This window comes from Tigriopus californicus, chromosome 12 (assembly GCF_007210705.1).
Source record: "Tigriopus californicus strain San Diego chromosome 12, Tcal_SD_v2.1, whole genome shotgun sequence".
Lineage (NCBI taxonomy): Eukaryota > Metazoa > Arthropoda > Copepoda > Harpacticoida > Harpacticidae > Tigriopus > Tigriopus californicus.
Genome location: NC_081451.1, coordinates 12,085,468 through 12,108,062, shown reverse-complemented (window position 1 = coordinate 12,108,062; position 22,595 = coordinate 12,085,468). Strand labels below are relative to the sequence as shown.

At 41.3% G+C, this 22,595-nt stretch overlaps 1 protein-coding gene across 1 annotated transcript; it reads right to left on the bottom strand.

The window, feature by feature from the left end:
• Positions 1 to 255: 255 nt before the first annotated feature.
• LOC131891286 (uncharacterized) lies at positions 256 to 17,181 on the bottom strand. The gene is made up of 4 exons (XM_059240812.1): positions 17,024 to 17,181; positions 16,465 to 16,652; positions 14,573 to 14,835; positions 256 to 549 (listed from the first exon to the last, which is right to left on the bottom strand). The coding sequence occupies exons 2-4, from the start codon at positions 16,550 to 16,552 to the stop codon at positions 256 to 258; spliced, it is 645 nt and encodes a 214-aa protein (XP_059096795.1). The 5' UTR covers positions 16,553 to 16,652; positions 17,024 to 17,181.
• Positions 17,182 to 22,595: the final 5,414 nt, after the last annotated feature.

Here is a 22,595-nt window from a genome sequence, read left to right as displayed (position 1 = left end):
AACATTTGATATCAGGCAGGCAAACTAGTTCTTTTGAGTTTTCTGCTTTAAAAAAAGCGCTCAGACTCCCTCGCATTTTTTTGTTTCGTCAAAATTCACGCAGGCTTAAAGTTTGTTTAAGACCAAATAGCATGAAGGCTTTGACTTATGGTAACAACCTTTATTACAAAATCCAAGTTTAAAACGAGAAGCAAAACCATTCGTGTAATTTCACGCTTTAAGACACAAAAAAAACATTGTTCAGGACGTTCTTTTTCAAGGGAAGCAAATAATCACTTCGGCTCCATCATGTCTGATTGTATCATCAGCTGTAAGTCGTATGGTCAGTGAGCTCTGGTTGAAATTGAACATTTTATCGCCTGTAATCATTCCACAGTATCTGACAACTGTGTCAGAATTCGCCGTATCATCAGAATCCTGAGATTGACCGTCGTGTGGGATCAAGTTATTTATTCTAAGGTAGTCTTTGCAAGGACTCCCCATTTTAGGTTGGAAATCGAAAGTGGCGGAAGGAACTGTCAATGTTCCAGCGACGTTCGACCCTCGAAACTGTAATGAAATGAGACTTTTCAGACAAAATGTAAGATTAGGCAGTAATAATGATGTAATGCGTTGGAGGAAAGCATTTGTGATGCATCACCCAAGAAATAGCCTTTTCATGGATGTCTCGTTACAATTAGGGACACCCTATTTTCAATATTTTCAATGGCAACGTCAGAGCAGCTTTTTATAAATTCGTGCACCTTTTACGACCAGTGCAAAGCAATTTGCGTCCAGAGTGTTGCTCATTATTGACAAATAAGCATGGAATTATCCACAACATCTGGCATCTTCATCACTTTACTCGTTTGGCCTTTTGGACCGTATCATTGGTTGCTACAAAATCTTTATTCACCTTGCCAAATGTCTAAGACGAAAATCATTGTTTTGAAAACTCAGTTGTGAAATAGAGAAGACCAAGGGAAAAGGCCCATTGTTAAGAAGATTTTAACCTCTTGATCATACTGAATACTCGTTATGAATTTTGAAAATTGTTTTAATGTTCAAAATGTGCTAAAAAACTGGCCAGACGAGGTAATTTTTTTTTCAATGCAGTTTTGGGTTAGGGTATGAAGTTCTTCATCAAATAAGGAACCACACTCTGAATTGAAAGCGAACATGCTCTAAGAGATGTATGGAGACCCATAGATTTCTAGACACTGGTTGTCGGACGACCGACCACTCGGTTGGCTAAAACAGTACATTAAAAACGGTTTGTGATCACTTCCCAGAAGACCATCAATCCCTTGTATTGTTTTATTGGCCGGTTGGTCGGTCGTCCGACATCCAGTGTCTAGAAGTCTATAATAGACCTTACGGAATAGCAGGTATTGAAAAACGTTAAACGAAAAAGTGAAAACTTTGAACCTCTTCATTGATCATCATTTTATTATACTTTCATAAAGTTTCATAAAGTCTCTTTCATCTTCAGAGACCAGGTTGTGGTCGGTCATGAGGAAGATTATAATGGATAACATGTGAGAGCAAGATTTCATGGGGTAATGCTTATGAACTTTTCTCTTGTGTGTTTGATCAAACCAATTTTCAAATTCGTTTAGATGTTGACATTTACGTACTTTTTTGGTAGCTTATTCCAAAGTGGGATCACTCGACAAATGAAAAAATACTCCCTTCAGTCTACACTTGCTCTTGGTGTTTGGAGGATATGCATTGTTGTCTCCCTAGTAGATATTGTGTGCTCAATTGCGCTATTATAATAGCTCTAGATTAGGTCGCTAACTCTCGATCTCATTCTCATCGTGAAGATTTGTATCCCATCGCCTCTCATTCGCCTCGTCCTCAATGATATAAGACCAACTTGGTGACGCTTTTCTTCATAGCTCCCTGAATTTTTCCCTAATCATCTTGAACACGTCTAACACTTTGACATCTTTCGTTAGCCGAGGATTCCAGAAATGGACGGCAAATTCTAAAAAAGGCCGAACAAATGTTTTATAGATGTCTACGACAACATCCGGCGATCTCGCCGAAAACGATCGTTCAATTTGCCCCATGAATGCTATTGCTTGCTTGGATTAGTCTGATGGCTCCAATTATCACTGATGAGCACTCCTAGATCCGCATGGTTGCAAACAGGCTGGATGTGCGAAGAATTGATGGTGTAGAGATGCTTTGCATTGTTTCATTCTAGATGTATGATCCTACCATTTTTTCTGGCTGAACTTGATACCATTTTCATCCGCCCTTGTCAAGTTTCTCCTTCAACCCAAAGTTTTAGACGAGACTTCCAACCTGCAAATGAATACCCAAATGATGGAACTAAATGACAATATCCTATTAGGGCAATAAAAGCAAACATAAGATATAACGATGAGTAAAAATAACATGAACAGAATACCTTACAAACAGTTAGAGGCTCTTAGGGAAATCCAACAAAGAAGACAACGATCACGTTAGGAAAGAAGAACTGAACAAACAAGGAATGGATCGTGAGAAGAAAACGAAAATGCTCATGCTAGTTACAATACGGGTGGCCAGAACCATGAACACCGGTCCCCTTTCAATGATACAACGGGCATTTACCTTTCAAGTGGCGACTTCATCGACATCAGGAATTTCGTCAGCTCTTCTTAACGCATCCAATTGGGACATTGATCTTCGATATTCCCCTCGAGCAGTCTTCACTTTAACTGATCGAACATTACCATCAGTAGTAGGGAACACTTCCAATATTCGTCCGAGAGGCAATTGACATCTAGGGTTTTCCTCCATTACTACGAGAAACAAATCATTCAGCTTCAGGTTCTCTTTTTCTTGGTCCATTTGCTGCGGGTGAGAGGTTGCGACAAGTATTCTCTTGAACACCTTTTCCAAAATAGATCCGACATCAATTGAATTTGTCACCAACGTTTCTTGGCATATTGATATTAATCGAAAGGTTGGACCAATTTGTTGAAGTAATCAATGATTTGGAGTTAATGGTGCAAGATCACACGCATCATCAGAAATGGCCTTGAGAGACCTACGCGTACTATTTAAGATTGATCCAACTTCACGTATTAGAGTATTGAGGCCTTTATCTGTCAAGTTTCTCATCCATTCATCACCTGTCTCATAGTTCGGATTTCACGTTCCCAGATGCCGCCAAAGTGATGGGCATAAGGAGGGTTGAAAATCCAGTGTCAATAAAAGGGGAAAACTTTCGTTATGGCGATCCTTTTGGAGGAGGCTTAGATGCTTCAATGAGTTTGATCCCATGAACAAAGAAAGCCACGGGCCTGCTCATGACGCAACATAGCAGCCTCGGCTTCCTTTCGACTTCGAAGCAATCCACCGTCCACGGCAAGAGCTTTAAATTTCCGTTGAACTTTAATAAGGCCGACCATTGCTCGCCAAAGCAGGTCCCGTAACGACATACAGGGTGTAAAGAAATTAAGGGCCTCCATGGCTGTTTTTTTACAACATTTCTCCCTCCTGTTTTTTTTTTTAACATTAAACCACAAGCATTCATTAAGAGGAATTGTTAAGAACCTAATGACATATTACAAATAGTTAAACTAAAAAGTAAAGTAAATCCTGGAGGCGATGGGTAGCCCTCTGATAGAGTGCCGTCAAAACAATGTCTGAAAAATCAAGTGAGCGCAGTGTGAAGGTCAGAACCAAGGCTAGGGGCATCCAGAAGGCCGGCAAAGACAAAGGAACGTTGGTGAGCCTTTCAGTGTTCATCCTCAAGCCATTGGAAAGTGGAGAACTTCATCCAAATGCAATAAATCCTTTTAGAACAGACCGGACCAATGGCCGAAATCTGGATTTTCAAGACTCAATCTTTAGGTGGCTAAACATCAGAAGGCTACCAATCTCTTTTGGAGTAAAATTGAATCATTCGTGGTATGGTGTTAGGTTTTTCACTAATCCCTTTTAATGAAAACTGGAGATTCAATCTGATCAAAACATTATTTGAGTTAGGTGGTAGGATTTTCAGAAGTGACAAAGAGCGGCCCTTAATTTCTTTCCACCCTGTACTAAAAAAGAGCTGTGTTCCGACGTCAACATCGATCTTAGTTGCCACTGAAGTGACAACTGGTCTTTTAACTTCGGGATTTTTGTCATCAACATCACTAAATGACATGTGCTTCGGCCAATCACTCTCATTTTGGAGCAGGAACCGTGGCCCAAATCTCCATTCGTCACAATGAAATAGAGCCCGGATACTCAGACCACAACTAGCGAGATTGGCTGGGTTTTGATCACCCGTTCACATGGAATCATTGATCCAGGCTATTTCTCTCTCGATTGTATGCAAGCCGGTTTGAAACGAAGCGTTGTCTCACTATCTGTCCACATATAAATGTTTTCGAACGGAGTGGTCATTTCTTTCTTCATTGTGACTAGCAGTGCCACGGCCAATGTAGCTCCAGTTAAAATCCTTCCAATCTTGGGATGGAAATCTTCTTCAACGGAGCTAAGCGTGATTTTACCATAACCAATGAACTTTGAAGACCATCTGGAGCATGAGTATTGACACACACAACAGCTCCATGGCCGATCTCACTTTCATCGCAGAAGACCTCGAGGTAGCACCGCAAATTGGATCCTCAAAAACCAAGCCGCCTTGGAACAGACTAGTTTTCCAGAAGATGAAGATCTCTTAGCCAACGTTCCCACTGTTATAACCAACCCTCTTGCAGATCTTGACCCCAATCCACTTGTTCACGGCAAAGTTCTTGGAAAATTTGTTTGCCTGGCATTATCAGTGACCCTACTACGTATAGCAAGTGGGTCATAAACTGAATGGGTGACTGATAGTATTCCTCTCCGGGCGTGTCTTTCACATTGATTTTGAAACCCAATCTGTCGTTTTTCACAAGCCACACGATACCCAGCGCTCGTTCAGGAATAAGTCCACTCTTTTCCAAGTCTAGATTTTGTGTGACTGGGGATCGATCAAGAACAGAAATGCTCTCGAAAACTTCTGGGTGATTTGTGATCATTTTGGTTTGATTAAATTTCCCGAAACTGCAGATGCGTTTCACCTTGTCAAGGATTTCTTTGGCTTAGTTGACGTTGTCCAGAGGAGTCAGCATATCGTCGACATACAAATCTTGCCGGACAACTTGATTGGCTAAACCATGGACGACGTTACACTGGACATATTTGACGCCGCCAAGTGTACCCTAATAGTATAACGGAAATTTTAGAAACCATTGAACTCAACCTCCCGACCAGAAATTGAAGAAAATCATGTTCACGCTCTGCAAGCCAGGCAAATTCCCTCTCCATAAACACTCGAAATTATAGGGAGGAACATAGCTAGTTTTAAGCTGTAGCTTGAAGAATTCCTGTCTACCAGGATTTTTTTCCTATTGTTCAAGTTTTTCAGCTGTCCAAGTTAAGTTGAGGTAAACGGGTGATGCAAGATGGACGAACAGTTAAACTTGACTGTTCGAATAAAAATTACAAGTGACAAGATTTCGTGCAAAGTTCCAAAATATTTTGATGTGAGTGGTTACCAGAAACATCCAAGCACTCCTTGAAAGTGAATCAGACGTGTTTTATCAACTACAGAGCGAAAAGGGGCCAACTACTACGCGATCCTGCAATTCCAATGTCAAGCATCTTGAATTATCAACAACAATACAGGTGAAAACTGGACTATATTAGCTGCTATTTTCGTGGCTTATCCGCTTCAGTGCTTGTCCGCTTGACCCCTTCCAAAAACCAATTAGATTCTGTGTCGACCGAAATTCTCAACTCAGATTGGTTGAGAAATAAGGCAAAGCGGTCAAGCGGTTAAGGGGATAAGCCACGAAAATATCTGCTATTGACTGGAAAGGATCAGCAGTAACCTCTTCAACAAGATGGAGGGTGAAAACCGATCCAAGGTAAGGCCTTACTCATCGTTTTAGCCCCGTTTCCTAATGAGATCAAAGCCTACCAGGGTATACGACGACAATTTGATAGACCTCCAGTTAAATTGAGACCTCCATGGCTGAACCCAATTTGCTGCCTCCTTGAGGGCGAAGTTAGTGCAGCTGGGCGACAAAACGGCTCCGAAAACATGGGCCCTCAGTCGATACTCCCCTTGGAGGTTTCCTCAAATCTCCACCTGGGAACTAGAAATGTTGAAGGCAATCATAATAATATCTTTATTGCGACTCTTAGTCATGTCATAGCGTAACAATATGAAGGAAAGATGGTATCCTCTTTTCGAGTTCATACTTGATAGTACATCTTCTCGAATGTTCGTCAAAAAATCTTGACCAAATCGGAGTAGGACTCTAATTAGATTTTTCGTGAGGTCGGGGCCATGGAGAAGTTTGTCATTCTATGATATCCCCGCAAATTTTAACGAACACTTAAAAACTGCTCGAATAGATTGTTTCAGTTTATGATAAGCAGCATGATGTACGATGTACCAGGTTTTATCATTTTTCCAAACCAATTCGCTTTTACGTATTTCTTGAGAAAACTTCTTTCATCATCTCCATAAAGTCTCAGTAGTCTGCTTTGAATTTTGAGCTTGCAACAAGCTCTTTCTTGACTCCATCCAACATTCGGAGGGCCTGATTTCGATTGTCTGGGAATTGGACAACACCCTCTCGAAAGGGTAGCGAGATGCATTAATGTCCATTTTTGCCCTTGTGGATTGACCTTTCTACCGCCTCCAACCATTTTTGATCATCGAGAGAAGGTCCACAATTGTCTTGGCCTGAATCCAAAAAATCTTGGGCAAACATTTTTTTTTTCTTCTTTGCTGTCATTGTATTCAAATTGTGTTCTATTGACTTTAACCCTTTTTCTGCATCCAGCAGACAGCAGACCATTGAGAGCCTAGCCAAGCTTATGGCGCGAAGCGCACGATTCGTTATCTAATCCGCTCACCATCTCCAAAGGTTTGATGGCGGCTGGAGCATTTGCTCACAACATCAACCCAACTCTCGCATTGACAAAGGCTACGGGGACGTCTATCAAATGCTCAAAATGCGCCCATTCTTGCCGGGTCACTACATCATCTTGTGAAATTGGCAAAACGTCTTCGGGAAATAAAAATATAAAAAAACAGGGAGGCCAATTATCTCATTTCTATTGATATCCAGAATCTCTAGACCACAAACTACTCTGGTCTCGACTAGAGGGCTAGTCAGAGAAGTGACAATCGCGAGATTTCTGAGATTTTTTTGGCTCACTCGCGGCTGCCTGGTGTGTGCGATGGGGATGGGCTTTGAACACATTTAGTTCCGTGATTCTCAAAATCAAGTTCAGAATTCAGGGAGCCAGTGAGTTGATGGCTCGTTTGTCTGCTTTGGTTGAACCTGAGTAACGCAAGAGAAGTCGATCAGCCCGACACCCTGCTGCCCAACTACCAAAATGTGTTCAAAGCAAAGTCTCAAGTGGCTTGGTTGGAGTGACTTTTCTCTGACAAGCTAGTCTCGACTAGAGACCCTAGTCTCGACCGCTTTTCCGTTGCATTCCATGGTGGTTAGTTGAATGATTGGTTTCGGGCCTGAGATCCCCAACTGGTCCATTAGACTACATATTGGTTGCAAAGCAATCACTTGAAACGTTGTCCAGTCCTACGTGGGTGACAACTTCCTTGTGGGATCCTCCGATTCTCACCCTGACCAACACTAGAGGGAGAGCAATTCGATTGGAACGGCTGTCCCTCTCTTGCATGCGAACATGACTTCTCCAGACAACACATGGAGGTTGATTTTCGCTTGATTTTCGCTCGGCGTTCAATCCAGGGAAGGACGGTTCGTTGGTAGAGAATTTGGGCTCGGCTTGATAACGTAAACTGGTGCGATGAGACTTGCTACATTTTTGACACCTCAAGCGAGACTGACAATATCTAGAGATGTGCCCAGTCTCTAGGCAACCTAAACCCAAGCCCTTTTCCCGGAGAAAATCAGACTTCTCTTTCCACGGCTTCTAGGTATGGTTTGATTTCTTACAAATCAAGCAAGGGTGTTCAAGGTTGGCATTTGCCCCTGTGGCCCTGCTTCTCTAGTGGATATTTGCCTCGAATGGCAACCCTTGAACCCAGAATGGGCCCCAAATCGCCATGTGCGGCTCTAATTGAATTGACATTCATATACCACTAGATCCAATGAGACATGCTTCTCGGAATAAATCCATAATCGGGCTTCTTGACCTGAATTTTCGTTACGCGGTGCTTTATCGTGGATTTCACTAAAGATCGGGGTGGATAAAATTGCCACTTGTTCCACCACAAAATTCCATAGATCGTTGAATTGAACAGTTCCAGATTTGGAAAGGACATGATATGCATGGTTTTTCCATCGTTCCCTCAGCGTAAAAGGAAGCTTCATAACAATCTCTTGCACCTGGGATTGGTCATTCTTTATTGTTTATTTATTGCTCATTTATTTGACCACTCATGACAGCTATGGAGCTTTGAAAAGCGTATAGGTTAAGAGGAAAGAGAGAAAATGGGTACAACTGTCAAACAACGAGTTCAGGGGCGGGGGGGTCACACCCATCTCGCTAACAATTCATTTCCGGGCTTAGTAACCCAGCAACTGGCCAATAAGAGCCTTAAAGCGCTCTTAAAAAGATGAAGAGTCTCACAATTACGGACGTCAATTGGTAGGGCATTGAATTGACCGCCTGAATCGCGGTCGGCTCAAGAGTTGATTTGTGCATGCACGCATAGATACAGATGCTTCATCTCTCTCCAAATACAAAAAGGCGTCAGTTTCCCTTGACTCCGAAAGGGAAACCGCACTCCGCAAGGGCTTCCAGGATTAGACCAAATCGAATTTTGCTCTCCTTTTGACAAGCTCATCGATGCTAAGAGCCTCCTAACGCCTTTGATAGCTCAACTCCCCGTGACCCCCCAAAGATTTCGTGAACCATCGTTGAACTCCTTCGACGGTTTTGGTTCAAAAATTGCTCATTGATGGTTCCCAAAGCAAGATAAGTCTTTAAAACCTTTGCCATATGCCTCTAACATGACTCAAAAAGATATTTGAAAGACAGGTTCTCAGCACTATCTCACCTAAGTCGGCAAGCAAGGAGCAAAGCGTCCCTCTGTCATAATACAGCAGGTGCCAAGCATTCAAAAACTGGAAAAGCTAAATCTTATATTCTCCTTAAATAGCTTCATCTATTCAACNCATTCAAGGAGTAATGGCAATTTGTCGAAGCGCACAACTTTTGACTTCTTTGAATTGAACAACATATTTGTGGTAATTGCCCATTTCTGGATTGCATTCAATCTTCTTGCAGCTTTTGCGAATCCTCGGTACACATTTTAGTCCGAAATATTTTGGTATCGTCCGCAAATTTCAGTACGGCCATGTCGCCAACGCAAATATTGAACAAGATTGGCCGGAGAACATTGCCTTGTGGCACTCCACAACCAACCCCGATCCACTCAGAGTGAGCCCCATTCAAGGCTATTCGCTGATGTCGACCTGAGAACCATTCTTCAATCCACGAGACAACAGAGGAGTCCAAGACAGGCCGTGCTGTCAGTTTTCTCGTGATGACGAAATGGTCTACACGATCAAAAGCTTTTGAAAAGTCGAGGTAGATGGTGTCCACAGATGGTGTCCTTGGTCTAAAGCCAAGGTTATGTAGTCATGGCGTGCAAACAAATTTTGTCTGGCAAGATCTGCCCACGCTAAGCAGATCTGCCGAGTGCGATCTAGCAAGTAGCAACCCACTGGGTGGAAGGTGAGAGGTCAGTCATTGCTTGAATAGTCGTTCCATGGCCTTACATATGTACGCTAGAAGTGAGTGAAATTAGTCTGTAGCTGGAAAGGCTACTGGAGTCGCCACCTTTAAACAAAGGATACACATTGGCATTTTTCCAATCCTTTGGAATTATGGACGTAGCGAGCAAGACACTAAAGAGAACAGCCAGGGGCTCTATAATTGTCATTCCCAAGCCTTGTTCGTAGCCTCCTTGGTCCTTGGATTTATTTGTTTTTCTGTGAGAAAAGTATAGATTTGACTCTAAATGATAGTCTAGCATTTCTTCCTCCGTGTTTAAGAGGGAGATCGGTCTACAGTTTTATGTCTTCGCCTTTGAGCCCGACTTGAAGATTGGAGTAATGTCCGCCAGCTTCCTGGACTCTGGCACTTGCCCAAAACCAAGGCTTTGTTGAAACAGAGTCCGTAATGGTATTGTCGAGGACTTCATCATCATAGTCTTTATGAGCTCTGCACTAATTCTGCCCTGTCCAGGGGATGAATCAGCTTTCAGACCCTGAATGATTTCTGTGACATACTGGGTACTTATTTGGTAGTCGATGGTAGGTGTGTCAGATTCTCTTCTGCGTTGACGCTCAGCTGGCCCACCCGTTGGGTTAGGAAAAATTGAGGAGAAATGCTCATTCAGGAGATCAGCCAATGTAGAGTCCTTGTTTTCAGGCCTTTCCGTCCGAATCGACTAGTGGGCCTATTGACCCATTGCGTATCTTCGTTCCAAGGTACTTTTTTATTGTTTTTAGAACTCCTTGCGAGGTCCTTTTCCAACTGATTCTTTTGCCGTCGTACCTCGGCTTTTACTGTGGACTGAATACTTTTATAATCTTCAGTTTTCTGTAATGGATTAATTGATTCTTCATAGTCAATACAAGTCCAGAGATGTATTGACTATGAAAACCCTGTACAAGTCAATAGTCCAGCTGCATCTTGAATCCGCTTCCCCAATCTGGGCCCCAATGACCGCTGGGGGGTTAGATAAGATTGAACGAGTACAAAAGAGTTTCACGAGATAAATATTGACGGGATGTCGAAATTAAGCCATTGGTAACGCCTCGAATCATTGGGATTATACAATATTCAGCGTAGGTATGAACTTTACCTAATCCTTTATGTGTATACGAGATAGCGTTACCGAGAGACGAGGCATTTTATGTGAAATGCGCCATAAATTCAATCCCTTGGATAAAAAGATAGTGAGGGGCTTAGAATCTTCTTTTGCCTTAAACCAGGCACCAGCTATATACAACTTGCTGCCGTGCTCTCATAGATGATTCTATGCATTAAATGACCCACTGTTTAGTTTTAAACCCGACTTAAGTCGGTTTTTGTTAACGATCCTAGACCAGGCTTACATTCCAGGGTGCCTTAGAGCGGCTAATTCAAACAGTTTACACGACCAAATATCTTATAAATCATGACGCACCATGACTTGCAGAGAATTTCATGCTCTTGTATCGGTTACAAATCCAAGAATCAGCAAACAAAAAAAACCATCTTCATCGCTCGACAACGCCGTTTTGTTTGCTAGCATCAACCACTTTAGTGAAGCGGTCATCCATTCTGGGTCCTTTGAGGTATTCTTTCGCCTTAGAGGGATGAACTCAAATGCATTGTTTATGACTGTATGTAGCCATGAATTCCCATTGGTCTTCCACATTTCTGTCCCGGTGCCTATCCCATGGGGCACGGTCTAGTATATTTCGTGTTTCGTTTCAGTCGGCCTTTTCATAATTCCCAATTTTTTTAAAACTTTTTTTTCATTTGGGTGCTGAACTCAAGGCTCAAATTTATTGGGATGTGATCGCTATTACTAAAAGGGCATGCTTCCTTTTTTATGATAAAACCTTTTCACAAAAAAAAAACTTAACACAAGGTCTAATGTGTTCCCGGCAGAGCGTCTTGGAAAGTCTACCGGTTGTTCCAAGAAGGATGATGGGCAACTTTCCATAAGCTCCGCTGAGGATGGTCTTCCACGGAGTGTATTCCAATCTACGTCGGGATAATTGAAATCTCCAACCAGTAAGAAACTTTGGGGGACTTTGAAGATAAATCTGTCTAACTCAATATTGCTGTCGACCGTTGAATTGGGAGATCGGTAAATGAAATACAAACGTAGTCTTTGATTGTGTCCATTGTAAGCGTTGATAGCCATAACTTGATTGAATTTAGATTGGAAACGCACGTTTTCCACTTTCAAGTCTTCTCTGGCATGAACGATTAAGCCACATTCCTGAATTTGAATCGATTCTATCACTTGAACTGATAATCGAATAGGCTTTTATTCGGAGTTTTCAATGTCTTGATGTGTCCACGTTTCTCAAACGCATATCACGCAACTGTTTGTTATGATTTGGTTTTGGGTGGGCAGATTTTGAAGCTCACAACCTTCAAAACGGACATTTCCCCTCGTTTTCAAGACATTTCAACGTCATCAAAATAGTTGTACTCCTATTGAAAGGACGTTTTTCATCTACAAAGTATGCCATCTTTTAAAAGAAACTCACTTGATGCCAAAGTCGTTCTTGGAGTGAATAACACCCGAGAGGATGGATAACATCAGGGATGTCGAACATACTGGGACGCTAAGACATTGATTCTCCAGAAGGGCATATCCAACACTATGGAATTGACCCTCCAAAAAAACGAAAAGTGGAGGACAGTCAATTAGAATCGTCAAAACGGACATATCTCCCTTCGTTTTCTAGATTTTTCAGCGTCATCAACATAGTTTTACAACTAGTAAAAGGAAATTATTCATCTGCCAAACTCGTTCATGGAGTGAATGAGACACACACATGAGGACGGAAATCTTCATGTCATGAAGAACATGCCGTGATGCTTCGACATTGATTTGCCAGATTGGCTTATCGAAAACTATGGAATCGACCCTCGACGAAAACTGAAAATGGATGATAGTAAATCCTATTCGGACATTTAGGCAAGCACTGGTACCAGCAAACAAACTTGCCTGCCAATGCCAGTGATGCAAAATTCCTTTAGCGGAATTGACAAAGGCTTAACCAATCGGAACGTCCACCTCGTATCTGAAGCCTTCCTAACCTTGGGGACTCCATCAACAGATTCGGGCAATCCCTTAATTACAATGTTGATTTACTTTTCCTTACGCAATCAAAGCTTCGTTATAAGGGCCCTTATTTGCAACGTCACACGGCCCAAAGAAAACGGGAAGAGCCACGGGAGATTGCTACATTAAGTGTTCTTGCCTTGCCTTGAACGCAATTTCTTTTCCGGACATTATGTGACCCGAGGCACTAATTGAAAATAAGATTTTGATAGAATTAGTTAAAAGTAACACAAAAGCATGACAATTCAATTACAAGGAAATGGCCCAATCGGCCCCTTATTTGATAGAGGCTGAATGACAAAGCGCCCTCTGGAGTGCAGAACGTAAAACATATTCCGTGCAGCCTAAGGGGGCTATTGTTGCCTTAAAACTGTTGGGAGCGTCCTCAAGTGATGTTATCCGGTGCTCTTGTCCTTTAGTATTGTCTTCGACACGTTCAAGGCGGGATCGAACTTCAGACAATCCCTGGAACATTTTTGAATATGAAACTTCGCAATTTTTGCAAAACCACATTTTCATGTTCAATGCATAAGCGAAGGCTGCTTTTGGAATCCCTGTGCAACTTGGCGGTTGGTGAAACAGGTCGTTCACAACCATAGCAAACCGCGACCTTGGAATCGACACATAGATCCTTATCGCACGAACCATTGAGGGTTTTCGACGCCATTTCGAGAACGTCCAGGAGTCACCTAGATTTGTTGATGGATGCAGAACACTCTAGAAACACTCATCAAGACTTCTGATGCTATCAAAGCTGTTATCAATCTTTACTCTGAGGGCCTTTACGATGCCATAACTCTATGATAAATGCTTAGGAAGAATATCTTGCAGATTGTTAGGACTAAACACTAATGGTCCCACAAATCTTCAATGTTTTCACAAGAGCCACAAAAACAGGACTTGTCCCTTTCACTGCGAGTCCCCAAAAAGTCAAATCTAATCGTTTGTACAAAACGAACACTAGAAGAAACTCTCCGTTATAGTCAGTTCAAAATGATGACGAATATGTCTCATCCACTGAAATTTGGTAAAATCCAGATTTTCTAATACTTATGTCACTTACTAAAGGGCTCGAATGTAATAAACAAAGCGGGAGGATCAAGCATTGATGCTACTAGACATATAACTTCATAACTGACAAATCATTTCAAAACGGAAGATTTTGGGCCACCTTCAACGATGTCAAACAAGAATTTTGTGGGAAACGAGACACAGATCGATCAATCAAGCTCATACTTCGAAAACGTTGGTCCATTCTAAAGTTATAGGCCTCAAGTCTCTGATGTGCTTGATCAAGGATACCTGTTACAGCAGGATTGCGCATGGTAACTGGCCAAGATAGGCCACTTTGTAAAATTACAATATTTCAGCTCCCTAAAAGTTACAAGGAATGATACCGTACGGTAAGAAAAAGCGATTTAGAAGAAGGAAAAAAATATTGCTTTAAAAAAAAAATTGAGATATCTTACTTTAAATAAAAATTTCGAATGCATCTGGCTTATGTGGTATAAAATCTAGTGTCTTGGGAGAGGTAATTATGAACAAAATATTAGATGTGTAGTTTGTCCTCCAATGACTACCTTCCTGTCTGTTTCCATTTATGCATCTGTCAAAGAGTTTTGACAAATAGTTGAATCGGCCTAGCTCTGCTGATTTCCACTGGTCTAATTAAAGGTCTCTCTGAAGTCTGACTTGATGCACCCTCGTGTTGCCTAGGGTTTAAACAAAAGTTATAGGTTGATGGTCACTAACCCGAAGTAAGAAGAAACAGTCGTAGCTCGGTAATCCACCTCCGGCATTGGGGTATCCAGGCCCACCAAATCCAGGGGTCTGGAATTGATAGCATCCATCCTGGTCGGACTGCCGAAAAATTGTCTTGATGGTTATTTCGCTTTCCAGACCATTGCATTGTATCGTATTGTCTTCCGGTTCTGGCCATTCTTTAAACATCATCCCTGAGGACTCGTCCATGACCATTTGAGAGTCTTGATAGGGGCCAGGTTCTCCGAATGGACCTGCAAAATAAAAGCCAACTGAAAGATGTACCCAATAATTTTTGACAGGCCTTGTAAAATGATGTTTTGACTCCAAATAACAACTAGTGTTGGAGTCAAATAAACTTTCAACATCAAGGTTGACAGAAAACTCGGAATTTGAAAGCACCAGCCGATTCCAAAATAGCGGTTAGATTTTGAGGCTAACAAATGGATTTCCGACTCTAGTCATGTCATATACCATTGAAAATGTAAATCGGCAACCCTAGACGCAATCTCCCATGATTATCTATTTGGGCCCGTCACTGAAGTGTAAAACGATGAAATCTGTTCTGCATGGTTTTGAAACAAATGACAAACCCTCTACACAGCAAGGAAAGAGCATCAAATTGTCCACTTTTTACCTACTTAGAGAACTTAAATGAATATCCTAGATTAGTTAAAACAAAGCCAACTTGAAGAGTTTAGACAAAGCATCCACAAATGGAGTTGCCGGCCAGAGAACCCAACCGTCACGTTAATAATTCAAGCGTTCCAATTGACATTATCATTGGCCGGCAGATAAGTTCTCAGTTTCGGGTGTGAATTGGCCAACACAAATGTTCCAGAAAAAGGTCGGAGAGAAGAATTAAGGTTGAGAATTTCATCCCCTATTGATAATTCTAGGTGCAGGCCCCGGGATATGATAACCTCACATTTCCACTTTTCACGGATCATTAAGAAAATTATTGAATCATACAACCTTGTAAGCAGTCTAGAAGTTCATTATTTTTTGACACAATCAATGCAATTGTCTCAAAATGAGTGGAAATGTAGTATTTCCTGCTCTCAACTGCCTCACGCGGGCTTCCTTTTTATCGCGTAAGCGGTGCGTTCCAACATTGCTCACTGCTTGTCCACGAGTAAGGGGTTAACAATGTGATATTGTTAACCGCTTGGCCAGTAAGCGGGAAATAAAGTACTTTATTGTCCCGCTTTGGGTGAGACAGTGACAGCTTGGCGTAGCAGGGTCGTAGAAAATTGGGCGGAGGGCCCATGAGACAAAATCGATCAGGAAAAGGCTATATTATCCTGGAAATGCGGGGGCTCATCCCCAGGGTCCGGTCTTGTTCGTTTCATTTTAGTTGACGCCCCTTGTGCTGACGCACTCGTGGCGCCAATAAAATGAAACTCCCGCTGCCGAACCCTGGACATTATCTCCCGCATTTCCAGGTTAACAAATAGCTAGAGTCCCCTTGCACAAACAGCAACTAGTTTTGCAGTCGCATCTTCATAAAACTAGAGACTGCAAGTATATCAAAAGAGCTGGTATAGCCGAGCAGTCTAAGAGGAAGCGCATACAAGGCAAGGATCCTCTTGCAAGGTATCGTTGGTTCAAACCCCGGCGCCAGAAGGAACGCTATGTGGACCCACAAGCTACATAATGATTCCTGCCTGAATTGGCTCGTTGCCCTTCGGGGCACTGCCATCTAGTGGTTATTTTCCAGAACTCAATCCTGCAGCGGTTTCTTTTCACGGTTCGTTGTCAAATATGCTCCTAAATGTACTGTCTCCAAAGGAAACCGAAACATTCGTTTGTGCTCTGTACTCTAACGCGGAAATCTAGTCATTAAAAAGCAAAAAGCTTCAAGTGTGAAATGTACAACTCACCTTGAAATTGGATATCATGAACTGCATGGGAATGGATTTGTCCGATTTGAAGGGCCACCAGGAGGGCCAAAAACAAGGTTTTAGACATATTTTTCTGTCCAGATTGGTGAAACGTATAAAAAGACAATTCTTTGAACCCCGAGTGACGACCCCTTGATAAATATACTTTTTTGTTGACTTGTTTCAACCTAAACAAGAAAAAGGTCAGGGCAAAGATCAGAGCCACTTTCCAACAATGATTTTGCACAATGAATGTTTGTCATATTGAGATCACCCAAAAGTGAATTCTCCCACAGGTGATCTCTCTCAAAAAGGACGTTTCACCTCAACCAACGCCCTCTTTGGCACCTTTAGACTGGAGGAAAATATGGGTTTTGGCTCATATAAACGAATCAGCTTTTGGGTATAGTTTTCAAAGGACAAACATTACAAGAGAAAGAAATCTTGAGAGATGAGAGAAAAATAGCCGATATTAAGGCTTTAATTTGTTCAGTGCACGTTCTCACACTATTAAAATGTAATGAAATTCTTACCGTCAGTGCGTTTAAGCTTTTCTTACCTTAAAGCGTGGAGATGAGTTATTGGTGGGCTTATTCAAAGTATTGAAGCCACATATCGTACAATGCTGACGTGACGATTACGAAACAGAGAGAGAAGGGCTCACCTTTAAGTTGAAAAGGCCCACTCGAACTAAAAGCACTTTGCGTTCAAACCGTCCATTCCTCCTCTACATAGAGTAATTACAGATGTTCGAGTATAGTTCTGAGACACTTGTCCAGATCTAGTCAAGTCTGATCTAGCCTCATTTTCGACGGAAACTTGATCAATTGAGTCTAAAGTTCGGGCTAAAGAGTGAAGACTACCTTTTTTATGCTGACCTCCTTACATGTATTGGAAATGAAATTCCTAGCAATTAAAGACATGTTACTTAATTTATTTTATTTAACTTTTATTTTCATATATTATTTGATCAACCCTTGAATTAAAGTTGGCAGATCTGGCAAGGCTTTAACATATGGTGGATCAAGAAATCTCGTCAAAAACTTTTCCAAGTCTGACTTAAATCATGCTACAAAAATCAACTCTTAAAAACTGCTTACGAATATTTAAAGGCAGCAAATTAAGCAATGAAGAAGCCTCAGGAAGAAAAGAGGCGGACTTTGTTGTAACTAGGGACTCTGGATGCAGATACACATGGGGTTCAGCTCACGTGACCAGATTGTACGAATTCGATTGGCTGTTTATTCTTTCAAAATTGAACGCGTTCAAGGTATGTAGAGGAACATAAGCACAAACCATATAAAGACTAGACTAGACCTCACATAGCGCGAGGAAAAATGCGAACTTTTGCCTTAATCAACTGGTACATAAATTTTGGTGTACAGTGACTCATGCTTTTTCATCGGCCAGCGTGGCCGGATTCTGAGTGAGTTTGTCACTGATTGCGTTCGTTGAATACCCAACAATTGTAGGGCGTTAATAGTGATCAGGCAGTCACCTTCCTCTTTTTTGGTGTACACAGTTATTGACACAAAAGCCATTTTCCTCTGCACTGATGTCGGGCCAATGCGACATCTAGGCGTTATATGATCTATGAACATATGTAGGACGTACATATATAGTCTTAGGTAGGACGGCATTATAGTAACATCGTGGCTGCCTGCTACTGCCACCCGGGCGTCACTCCGCGCCTCCAGAAAGAGGAAAAGTACATGGACAGCACATAAAACTAGAGGGCCTGTCACATAAAACACATGTCACAACTAGGCCTGTAACTCTTAAATGAGGCCCTCTTTTGGGGAACCTTTAGAAAACTTCAGGTTTTTGTTAATTTTAGAGGGCCAACCTAACCCACCCACGGGAAACCCAAGCTATATATGGCCAAAAAAATGCTGAGACATGTGAGGGTACGTTTTGAAATCAGAACATCACCGGGCAGAATTTCATTGTAGGTGACGAGTTCTGTGGCTTTTCTTAGAAAAATGAGTTAAAATTTGAAACAAAGATTTTGAAAATTTCATACAGCAAAGCAATGCCCGGATCTTAAAAATAAAGAAGTATTTCGTTCTTGAACGCTCCTAACCGGTCTTACACGGCCATCAAGAACTTACCCACTACAAATCACGCTTTTAAAATCAACGAAATCTGCTTTCAGAGTCTGTTTGTGTTGTAGTGTCTGTCTCTCTCACGGCTGGCCTGGGGTAGTGTCCAGCCTGGGGTAGAGAGCATGGACGTAATTTCAGAACTCTCGATTCTCATGGATATGGGGCATTTTAGATTATTAAAAATAGTTTTGTTACTTTCTAAATAATTTCTGAACCCATTTTTTAATAAGTTGCAAACATATTTCATTCTATCATTCAAATTAACATTATGGCTTGTGAACCTTCTGAGTCTCTCAAGAAACAAGTCCCTTATACTTTACAATTTAATTGGTTTAATATGGTTGTACTTTCTTTTTTGAAGTGCTTTAGTCCAAATTGACACTGACAACAAGAAAGAAATCAGCGTGACAGCTATGTTTTATTGAGAAATATTGTACTGATGCAATTTTATTGGCAAAAGACACTTTAATGCTGTAGAATATGTTGGTTGAACCCAAGATTAATCAGATTTGTCATAAATCATTCAAAGCTTTGCCTTCTTACGCCATGCAAACACGTTAGGTCTTTTTGGAAGTGACTGACTCCCTGTTGAGAAAGTTTCCAAACAAAGCCCATGTTCGTTGACAATTGGCAGCCAATCAGATCGCTCGAATTTGATGACGTATACTCAAACTCGCGGGTCTCTGCATCCAGGGTCCCTAGGGACGCCTAGAACGCGGCGCAAGCCTCTCGCACACTTTCCTTGCCAGGAATTGTCTGACTAGAATAGAGATAAGCTCAACCTTCTTCTTGTAGTGTTTTCTAGCGGTGAATTAACCATTCATCATATTGAGACTCGTTAGGACTTGCATGATTTTTGAATCTCTATCCCTTCTCAATGGTCAAACTATCAACGGGAATGTTGAGCTTTTATAGGGTGAACCAAAATTACCACTGCCTGTTAAAATGAACACTTAAAACTTGAAAACTCTTCCGAAAAAAGTGAGAAACTCAACGTCTATTCATTGGTTCAAGATCTCTGACCGAGATGGAACAAGCTGACATTTGAGAGGTTCAAGAGGAGCCAAGAAGTGGGAGACGCCATCACACATTGTATTTTGTTGATGTTAATCTGGAAAACATCAATTTGGGTTGGTCGACTGAAGTGGTGTAGCAAAGTGATCCATGTCTGTAAGAGGTCATTATAACTCGCTTCTGGAAATAACTTGTGGTTCTGTGATGTATAATGTAGCAAATACTGTTCTTCAACAACTTGCAATGCCTGTCCAGGAAGTGACACAAATCCGGATTGAGCTTTGGAAACATTGATGGACCCCCAGTTTCATGGCCATTCTCTGCTCTCAAATTCAACAGAAATTGTCCAATGATAAACCAACTTTCTAGCCCAATCTGTACCTTCCAGAAACTACATTGATCTGTTGTGGAGGAGAGACCTCAAGGCTGAGCCATTACTTAAAAGGATTTATTATCGCACGAAAGAGCAATAGAAGTGTAATTCTAGAAGTCCCCATGGCTCCAGCAATCCACAACATCCCTTGTATACTTCAGATCTGGAAAATGTTATTTTTGCATCAAAATGCTCACACGCAGTAGGAAGGATTTTTGCCCAAGCAAACCCAAAGACGCAAGGTACGAGGTGATATAAAAAACAAATGATAGTGGAGGTTTTGTGATCGCTATGTAAAAATTAGAGCTTTTGTGATTAAGAAGCAATTATTTTCGTGACAATTCTGAAGAATGTTACTTTTTACAATATTTGGCTAGCACGCCTTCGCTCATCAGCAAGAACCCATCTTTAAAGGCCACCTGTTGCACCTGTTCCAGAAGTAGGTGGAACAATGGAACAAGTGCATCCAGCTCGAGGGGGATTATGTTGAGAAATATTAAAATATACATTTTTTTCTAGTCAAATAGAGTGCCACAAATGAATAACTATCATTTGTTTTTGACATCACCTCATATTGTAGCACTCATCTAACAGATCAGGGGGCTGAAAAATACGGGATTGTGATGCGAAATTAATCAGGGAGACTACCAAACACATCAAAGATCATCAAAAATCCTAAATTTCTTACAGCAACCCGATTGGCTTTTTCTACGACCAATTAGAGACAGGAGTTTTGAAAAGAGTGGAGGGCATTTGCGATTTTCACCTAATTTGAAAATGTCTTTCTTTGGATTTGAATACGGGGTGCGTTGTTAACCAGATCAATGGTAGGAACTCATATGATACCATGTTAATGGGGAATGAGTTTAACTTGCTACTGCTGGTTTTGGAACACTACACCCAGTGTAGTGAGATCTGGTGAGATAGCCCAAAATGTCATGTATTTGAAATCTTAATAAGAGAGAGGCGAGACCCAAATGTGAAACATCTTGTGACAATGCTATTGAGTGCCTGAAGAATACAAGATGATGAATACTCCTCTGCCAGAATCGCCCGGACACCATGATGGTGGTAAAAATGGGGCAAACCTAATCAAAAATCATAAAGAAAAGCCATGCCAGTAGCAAAGTGGCGAGTTAGTGCTTGATAGATCTACAAAAGTTACAAAAAATCGTTTACAGGCTTCCAAAACTTCGCCTTAAGAGATCCTCTAAACAGTCCAGCCCATTTTTGGTGTGTTACGCCTTGCTTGTGAGAAATTCTTGTTGGTGTAAAAAATTCATTGCTGCTTGACTAATTAATTTCAATTAATTTCTATCGTAATAAAATCTACCTTTGTACAGCCCATTAAGCATGTTTTTGACGGCATTGAGCAAATGAAATGGTGTTTAATGATTGCTTGTAAATGGCGAAAGATGAAACATTGTGCGATCAAACTGTCATGAAAATTTAAGCAAGCTCTGGTACCAGCAGACAAACGTGCCTGCCAATGCCAGTGTTGCAAAATTGGCGTTTCAAACTGGTTTTAACGAAGCTGATCTCAACCTTTTGCCCAAACAGTCGGCAAGCAGGTTGCGTGACTCCAAATCACGAAGTTCCGTGGAGTGAAAGAAAACAGGTTGCGGAAATTCATTTTTAACTTAGCGCGAAAATATTGCTTCGTGAAGGCATTAACTTCTTCCTCTAATGTTCCAAGACCGTAATGTTTTGAACCTTCTGTTTCTTCATTTTGAGTTCCATTGCCAATTTCGCAAAACAGTTTAGCTTTCCCTAGGTCTATCTGTAACTGATATTATCCCGCCTTCTGTAATTTCTTATCACATTGTTAATTACTTGTTAATAAACAAAGGTAAAAAACTAAACCTGTTGTCAAAATCAATTACTGTTTGTTGAAGAAGAAAAAAAAAATCTGGATAGCATTCGGAAGAAGTAGGGTACTGAGATGCACCAAAATTTAACGAGGATTTGACGGGGGTTATTTCAAATTGAAACTCGAATTGTCCCTCTAACGGAACTTCAAAACTTAGCTACGCAACCTAAAAAAAACCGAGAGCTTTGCGGACCTTGAAGAAACAGAGTAACGCAACCTGCTTCCTGACTGTAGGTACGAAAAGGTTAAGAAGCTGACCTTTCTCATATAGCAATGTGAAAGAAGGGTCAGCTCCTCAAAAACGTGTTTGAAGCCCCAAACTTGCATCACTGACACTGGTACAGCAAACAAACAAACCTGCCAGAGCTTGCCTAAACGTCCCCATATTTGAGGCGAACATCTTAGACTTATTGATGTTGAAACTTTAATTTGGTGTTGCTTTTGAATAAAAACGTGCTGTTTGCCAGATTGATAGGTTGACAAACTCATTTTACTTCAAAGGGTGTCAATTTCAGAGTGTTTATTTCCTTGCTCATAGCCCTAATCTTTTCTTTGTCGTAACCACCGTACTGTATAGACCAAAATCCTGTACTTCATTCTTCGTTGAGACATCCTTGGCTAGTCCTAATTAAAATTTGTTTACTTCAAGATCTTCTATTCTAAGTCAGAGTCTCTTTTGAATCAGTTTTTTTCTGTGTCAATGAAATGTTTTTTTGGCCTAGTTGTTAAATAAGTTAAAAAAAAACAAGACACAAAATTTGATTTTGCA

Bases quoted from the DNA above. Each gene is read 5' to 3' on its own strand.
- LOC131891286 (XM_059240812.1), bottom strand. From the start codon at position 16,552: ATGTCTAAAACCTTGTTTTTGGCCCTCCTGGTGGCCCTTCAAATCGGA. The intron at 14,836-16,464 runs GTGAGTTGTACA...TTTATTTTGCAG, and splicing joins TCATGATATCCAATTTCAAG to GTCCATTCGGAGAACCTGGC. The intron at 550-14,572 runs GTTAGTGACCAT...ATTTCATTACAG, and splicing joins ACTGTTTCTTCTTACTTCGG to TTTCGAGGGTCGAACGTCGC.